Source organism: Poecilia reticulata, chromosome 15 (genome assembly GCF_904066995.2).
Source record: "Poecilia reticulata chromosome 15, P_reticulata-male-v2, whole genome shotgun sequence".
Classification (NCBI taxonomy): domain Eukaryota; kingdom Metazoa; phylum Chordata; class Actinopteri; order Cyprinodontiformes; family Poeciliidae; genus Poecilia; species Poecilia reticulata.
This window is the reverse complement of record NC_088844.1, coordinates 2,660,890-2,669,320: the sequence shown is the minus strand read 5'-3', so window position 1 is coordinate 2,669,320 and position 8,431 is coordinate 2,660,890. Positions and strand designations below refer to the sequence as shown.

Here is an 8,431-nt window from a genome sequence, read left to right as displayed (position 1 = left end):
TATATGAAATTGAAGACTTGTAAACAACTTACCATGAGCATAAGATATGGTCCTCTGGATAACATGGTGCATCACTGAAAAAGTCTTTTCACAGGCCGTCTGAGAGAAACGAAAACGAATTATTCTCATTTGTGACTTGAAAGGAGTGAGTGTGAATGACTATGCATTTCTGTGTGCGTTTGTACACCTTTAGATCATTGGGGTAATGATGTGTCCATGCAAGCAGCATGGCTGCAAACAGATCTCCAGTTCCTACGAAGACAGCGTCCACTTTGGGGACTTCTATTCGAACTCTCTGTGTCGTCCTGGTTCCATCTGGACGAACTGAGCAGCAGAGGAGACACTGTATGGGACAGCGCCTCACAAAAGTATTTACACCCCTTGAACTTTTTGACTATTTTCCACATCTTAACCATAAACTTTGATGGATATTTTTACAGTTTTTGTGACAGATATCAAGTACAGCATAATTAGGAGAAATTTCTTTTCAATTAGTAAATATATGTTATTCAACAGCTGCACAGTGGCACAGTAGGTAGCACTGTTGCCTTGCAGCAAGAAAGTCTTGTGTGCGATTCCCGACCCACGGTCTTTCTGCATGGAATATCATATCATGCACACAATATCATATCATGTTCCACCCACCATGACGCTGGCTACCCAGTGAGACGAGGAAGCGGTCTCCCAGTCTGGGGGGAAGATCAGAGGAAGTAATAACGACTGTGTCTGGGCCCATAGCGTGTAGAAGGTCCATCACCTACAAAACACCACACAGTAAGGTAGCAAGAGTTCAGTTATGAATCAGAAACTCCTGCTGAGAAAAGAAAATATATAGCTTAAGAAAGCTGGATCCACTACCTCCACAGCATCCTTCTGAGAGCTGATGTTTTTTCCTGTTAATAATCTAAAACAACAGAGTAGAAAGTTAGCAGAGTCCAAATAAAAAACAAAAAATAGCTTGAGATTAATCAAAACTCAAACTAAATGTTGAGTTTTGATTAAAATGTTTTATGTAATTCAACTTTTTGAAACAAAGTTGTTTGAAGTGAAACTGAAAGACCAGTAGGGGGAGAAACAAGACAAAACTAGACCAGAAACATTTTTCTGGGGATCTTCAGCTACATCCAACAAACTTCTGTTTATAAAGCCACGACAACCAGAATAGGTTGTGGCAACTTTCCCATTTACCTAGATATACTTTTTAATGATGAAAAAGAAAGTACACCCTCTTTCAAGTGTAGTTTTACATTTTAGGATATAATTATGATCTGGACTACCAGGTTTTAACTCAAACTACAGAAAAACAAAGTTCACTTTGGTTTTAGTCAAGTCAAAATTAAAATTAAATCAAGTCAAAATTAAATAGGTGTTGACAAAACGCTAAGTGCACCTAATGATTTAACGGCTTCTGGATGATGGTCAGTTAACTGAAGTAAAGGCCAGAGAGTGTTCCCTTTCTTTTCACCATGTTAATTCATGTAAACACAGCCAATTAACACAATACATCATCAAATATATAAATAATCTGGATGATTTTAATTCACTCCAAATAAGGGGCACTGAATTCCTTGCTAAGACAGATTTAATACTTCAGAACACATCCTAAGCGATTAAGTCTAGATATAAAACAAAGAGACATCCAAAGAAAGCCCCCTTGAAACAGCACAGAAATACAATTATGTGTAAAAGAAAAATATTTTTAAAGCCTAGACTTTTCTAAAAGTACTACCGTATTTTTCGGACTATAAGCTGCTACTTTTTTCCCACGCTTTGAACACAGCGGTTCAAAGCGTGATTCTTCTCCAACTTTAGCAGTAAGTGAATCATTGAAAGTCAATTTTCCTTTATAACAAGCACATGCTAGCAGCAGGCATGACGGAGAAATTCCTTCCAACCCCCTCATCAAGGAAACCACACGAATAAGTTCATATTATACAGCTTTTAAGTTGAAGGCTATCAATCTAGCAGTACAGATTGATAGCCGCTGCATGTAAGCTCGGCGTGAACAAATCAATGGTTCGGTGTTGGAGACGGAGGGATGCGTTCTTAATAAACCAGAGGGCTGCATCCTTTGTGAAAAACCGAGAGCGGTGGAGATATCAGCAGCTTATATCCTGGTACAGCTTATATGTAAGTTTCCAGTTTTTTTTTTTTAAACTTTGTTGGTGTGCTCTATAGTTCAGCAAATATGGTATATGTAACATTTAACTAAACTGCACATTAAAAGACCAAATCTATTTTAGAACAATTATTTTTCATACTCCCAGCAGATTTAGATGCATAATTATTTTTCATACAACCTAGAAGTTTTGTTTTTAATGCAAAAGGAGCAAACATTTTGGAAAAATATAAATTTGTTTTAATTCACTGTCCATTTGGAAAATGTCATGTTGAAAACAATTCATTGGTAGAAAATTGGTAGAAAAATCTTTCTTGACATGACTTTGGTCTCTGAAAGCTTCCACTGGAGTTTTGATTTATCAATTTTTCTTTTTCTTTTTATTACTATATTTTCTAAGTTTTCAAAGTTCAGAACATACAAATAAGCAAACAGGACCCAGATGCTCCAGTCAAAGAATTTAACATTACAGTTAACATATAGTGCACACACAAAACATATATATACATACTCATACACATATAATACATAAACACACAATTTATAATTTTTTTCTTTGGTGATGAGTCTGCCAGACCTTTTGACATTGCCCTAATCTCAATTTTATGTCATTCAAAAAAACAGATTAACAGATTTCTTTGTTGTGCTCCTATCAAAATGAGAATGAAGTTAGGTGTGCACCGATTACAGTTTTCTAACCTACCGCCAAACTTTAAAAAGCCTGACTTGCCGATTCTAATTGCTTTACCTGACAATATTTTTGTGTGTCTGAAAAGTCACTAAATATAGCGACAAAGTCACTAAGTAGGAAATCACGGCCAATTTATCGGTGCATCCCTAAATGATATTAGCTCATGAGGCAAGTTGAGTAATAACAGAGAGGACTCCATTTTTTATAACAACATAGGAGTTTTAGTTCGAAACATATTTTTACATAAGAGGTAAAACACTTACTCAGCCTCAAACTGGTTAGGAGTAATGATGTCTGCAACAGGAACAACCTTATTCTTGTAGACCGGATAAAGATTCTGAGGAACATACTGTGGAAAGAGACATACAAGTTAAAAACGCTATCATTTAAAAACAGGCTGACAACCATATGCCCTGAACTATCATAGTTATACATAACACTTTGATATAACTGTGAGGATTAAAATTCAATAATCCATTTAATATTATTAAATTAACTAATAATAGTATTAGCAACAACACTAGAAGATACATAAACAGCAAAACATACAGATCACAACAGACAAGAAAAATAAAAGCAACTTCTCCCACATATTCAAAACATAAACACCACTGCTACTGCATTATGACACCTATAATCTCACCATGGATCCATGATCACCAAGGACGGGGTCACATACTGAAAGGATAAACATACAGAGTCATGCATCCATCAGAGACCTGCACACCCTCTGAGAGCAACCACATTAGATAAAACACTGATAAAACACTCTGGGGAGGAATGAAGATCAGAACTCATCCAGAAATATGGAGAGCAAAAGAAGAGACGTTTTAGAAAGATATGACAAAGAGAGAACTGGATGGCTCCTCTATAGCACAACGGCATGCTGTTAGAGGAGATGATGTTGTGCTCATAATTATTTGGGATTATGAGATGCTTCGTTGGTGAAAATAGAAAGTGGGTCTATGCTGTAGAAAAGTGGTTTCACTGAATGATCCTAAAGTAAATGAGAGTTGGATTCAGAACCAGCTCAGAAATACAGAAAGCTTCTGAAAAGTAATGGTGTTACATAAGGAACAGAGAACTTGAACTTGGGCATCAATGCACAACCCAATGGCCACCCAAGATAAAAGCAATTATAGCACCTGGAACATGGTGTATAAGACAAAGGTACTGATTTGTTCAAAAGGTCAATGTTCTGGAAGAGCATTCCTATGATGATCTAATGAACCAAACACATAATGTAAGTAATACATATTTGGTAAGTAATACATATTTGGTAAGTAATACATATTTACTGGTTAAACACAGTTGTATTAAATACAAGTATAAGAATGTACAGTAATAATGAGAACCGTACATTCTAGGAGAATCAAATTTCTTCAAGATTTATTCTAGAAATTTTATTTTTAGAAGAACTGAAAAGTGTTGCTCACCATAAACCAGATTAGGATTGGCTCTCTTTAGCTCCTGAACAATGTCCACCACCATCTCTAAAAAAGACGTGTCTCTGGTATACCCTAAACACATCCAACACAACAACAAGGACCAATGCATTTAAAAAGGCCACTTAAAATGTGCAACATCAAGATGGAACATTAAAACAGTAGAGAGGGAAAAAACATAGATGAAATGCACAACTCTTCCACAGGCACAACAAATCCTAAGTGTACCTCAAGTTAAGGTTGACTGAAAAACTCATTTCCAAATCATTACCAATGGACACGCGAGTGAAAAGTAAAAAGAGAAACATTCACCTGTTAATACATAGTCATACTGGTGTACGTTGTTCAGTTTGATTCCCTCATAAAGAACGTGCAGCTCATCTGCTGTCAACACTTGGCCTTTCCAGTGAGAATAACCTGTGAAAAGAACAAGGGATCAGATGTATTTATTGAGCTTCTTTAATCTGGATCAAGTCCATCCTACAATCTCCACGAGGAAACACCAACATTATTTCAAATCAGTTCACCACCGAGTATGCCATCTTCATATCAATTTTATTGTTCAAAAACTGAAGAGTCCTAATTCGAACTTTATAAAGTGCTACCTGAAATGTGTCCACCTTCTTGCCAACCTCTGTGATGCCAGAGATCAGACCATGATCTCCAGCTTTTACTGGAGAGGTGTACATCTGAGTGTGAAGTGGCTGGGGTGAAAATCAGCCCCTCCAAATCCAAGAGGTGGATAAGGGCAAAGTTATTTCTCTGGGTTGGTAACGAGATCCTGCCCAAAGTGGAGGAGTTCAAGTATCTCAGGGTCTTGTTCAGGAGTGACTCCTGCTTGGTGTTAATTGGTGTGGCAATCAACACTAATCCACCCATTGATTGCCGGACCAATCAACAGGTGGATTGATGTGGCATCTGCAGCAATGCGAACAACGTGTCTATCTGTCATGAAGGGAGAGCGGAGCAGAAAAGCAGGGCCTGTAATTTACCGGTCGATCTACGTTCCTATCGTCATCTATGGTGTCAAGCTCTAGATCAGTGGTGACCAAAGTCAGTCCTCAAGGGCCGGCATCCTGCATGCTTTAGTTCTCTCCCTGGTTTAACGCACCTGGATCAAATGATGGCTCGTTAGAAGACCTAAGAAGAACATTGACATGCTGGAAAGGTTGTTACTACCACCAGGGAGAGAACTAAAACATGCAGGCTGCCGGCCCTCGAGGACCGACTTGGGCACCCCTGCTCTAGATGGTGACTGAAAGAATGTGATTGCAGATACAAGCAGCTGAGCTGCCTCACTGCTTAGGTGTTCCAGACATATCCTACCAGAAGGAGACCCTAAGAAAGAACCAGGACACACTGGATGGACTATGTTTCTCAGCTGGCCTGGGAGCTCCTTGGGATTCTCCCAGAGGAGCTGGTCCAAGTGGTTTGGGAGAGGGAAGTCTCTCTGCTTAAGGGCCCTGCTTGGTCATGCTGAACTGCTAAAATCAGTTGTCATTGTCATACTTGAATGACGAAAATCAAGTAATGTAGTTCCCAGTCTCATATCATCTGCCCCTTCTTGTAAGAACCCCAACTTTTAACTTCTTTGGTTTCCCAGAAACTTGCATATCCTAACATTTGAGATCTACATTCTTCCTTCCAGGAAAGTGTAATTTTCCACAAGGGGCCCAACAAAACCTAATTTTCATTAACAAAGAACCGGAAAGCAGAACAGCAACTATTTAATGCTTGGTGAGATCCTTTTGGTTGAAGTCGGAGCAGTAGGGAGGTACAACAGACATAAAACTAAGAATTAAAATAACTCAGTATTCCGGCAATGTAGGGCAGGCATGATGAAATTTTACCTCTAGCATGAGGCCAGTGTGATCAGTGTCTGTCTCTGATGCATAAGACTTGCTCTGATGAATAAGGACCTCAATGACTCCATATGCTGGCATTGCTGCCCCCATGCTCTCTCGTGCTTCTACTCTCAATGTAAAGTAGTTATTGTTTACCTATCAGAAAATCCTAACTTGTTCCTAACAGTTGTTTTAAGTAATTGATATCAAAGTATCAAACTTTTTTAATCCAGAGCAGACGTATGAATGCACTCATATGAAAAACTTGCTGTGCACACAATGACATCTGCTCAGATAAGGACATGGATTTTGGTGTAGCAGGAAAAAACCCTTCCACTAACACCTATGCTGTCCCTATATGTAGCTTCTGTCTGCTAAACATGAGATTTTGAATAAGTCGTCACATTTATGTTTCATGGGCACCACCCAAACTGGGTTCATATGCGGGTGTCTGCGCATGACATGTTTGCTGCAGGCCGATGATGTCGCAGCTACAGGTGAGTCACAGCCAAGTCACATGGTGGTGGAGAATTTGGTTGCTAAGCAACAAGCCAGGAGAAAGCCAAAGGGGCTAAAAAAGACAGATGAGCATTCAGAGCACCCGAAAGAGAGGGAGAGTAAGAGGAAAAAATTGATGGCAGGCTAACAGATAAGGGCTGCCTCTGTCGTCATCAAATGTTGCTGTCGCAATTCCTGCTGTTTGCTGCTGTGGCGCGTCACTCCCTCTATCTTCATATGTGTCATTCCTTCTTCGTCTAATCGACAATGCAATCACTGTCGATTACATTTCTCATTTAGGTTTTTTTTTCTCTTGATCTCTGCAGCCTCTCAGATTCCAAGTATCTACTTCAATATGTCACATCAAATTATACACTCTCCATGAAGAAATTGCAAATCATGGTTTCAAATACAGAAGATCTGATTAAATTTGAGCAAGTCTCTGGCATCTTTATGTTAAGGTCACTCAAATTCACACAGAGGACAGATTACTTTTTCCCTATGTGAGCTACAGAAAAAAAATAGCTATTGTCATATTAACAGAGATTCTTATGATTTTTTTATGTTTATTAAATTTTAATAACAGATCTAAATGACCCTAAAGCTTTTATTTCAATATCATGTCAGAACTTGTGCCAAAAAACTAATTTGGGAAGAAATGGAAAACTGGTGCTCCTTCACGCACTATCCAGTGCTCTTTTTGTGAACAAAGTTAGAGATATCTATTTAAACATGATAGCTTAAATCAACACAACAGTTGAATTGTGAAATAGAAAAACAGAATTAAGATTTTTAGTATTGACATTTTTAACCACTTACTTGTGTAATATTTTGTCCTGCGTTTCTATTTTATATAGTACATGTGTATTGGGATGCTTCTGTCAGAACGGGGTTTTAATGTGACATCGTCTTTAATGACAATCTGGGGATGAACGAACAATTCTTTATATGCACTCTGAAAGTGCTCCAAAATGTTAAAATAGTTATTAAATTAATTAATCCAAAAGTAGGTTGGGCATTCCTGCCGCTGGAGCTGTTGTAAGCATTTAGCATGCTGTGGTGAGTGAATCTTCATCTGTGCTGACAGAGAGTCTATATGCTAAGCTACAGTATCAGATGTGTTGAAAGTCAATACATTGAAAGTTATACATCTTTGTACACATGAAACACTGCGTTCATTTAAATCAAGGTTAAAAACCCACCTGTTCAGAACTGCCCTTGATTAGTAGTATATGGAAAATTGATCAACATATTAAATTATAATAATCATCATATTATCAAAATCTGGTGATTTTGATAATGGAATTTGACAAATATGTAATGTTCTACTCATTGTTTCCAGGGTTATAATAGTTTTGGGCTTTTCATTACATTTTAGTTGTAACATTTTGTTTGTCTAGTTCAGTTAGTTTCAAATAGTTTTTAGAGTGTGCCTGTTAGTTTTTATTAAATAAATATAGTTTAATTTTAGCTTAGTTTTTATTATAGTAGTAGTTTTAGTTTTATCCTACTTTGATCTTCTTGAATTCTACACCTAAAAATCACCAAAGTGATTATGTATTTGTTGACTGACTAAAAAATACTCAGCAGAAGATACCATTTTCAAATTAATGTGATTGATTGTTGAACAACCAACTGACTCTGGTTTTTCTCCCAATCTTTGCTGTTGCACTTTTGAAGACTAGCATAAATGCCACCAAGAGGAATATTGAGTGTTGCAAATTGCCAACATCTGATGTATACTGTGTGTGGGCGGAAAACTAAAATCTATTTCACATCAGTTCAAAGGGCTAATATTTTCATAAACACAGAAATAAAGTATATCTATAATTTC

At 37.6% G+C, this 8,431-nt stretch overlaps 1 protein-coding gene across 1 annotated transcript in view; it reads right to left on the bottom strand.

Annotated features, from left to right (window-relative positions):
- LOC103476575 (pyridoxal kinase-like) overlaps positions 1–8,431 on the bottom strand; it is a 42,944-nt gene that overhangs the window by 13,760 nt on the left and 20,753 nt on the right. The window contains exons 4-11 of the mRNA XM_008429031.3: positions 4,568–4,672; positions 4,247–4,330; positions 3,454–3,488; positions 3,074–3,159; positions 859–904; positions 646–757; positions 188–324; positions 33–99 (exon numbers count right to left, since the gene is read on the bottom strand). Of these exons, the coding sequence (XP_008427253.1) occupies positions 33–99; positions 188–324; positions 646–757; positions 859–904; positions 3,074–3,159; positions 3,454–3,488; positions 4,247–4,330; positions 4,568–4,672 (672 nt within the window). The remainder of the gene's footprint in view (positions 1–32; positions 100–187; positions 325–645; positions 758–858; positions 905–3,073; positions 3,160–3,453; positions 3,489–4,246; positions 4,331–4,567; positions 4,673–8,431) is intronic.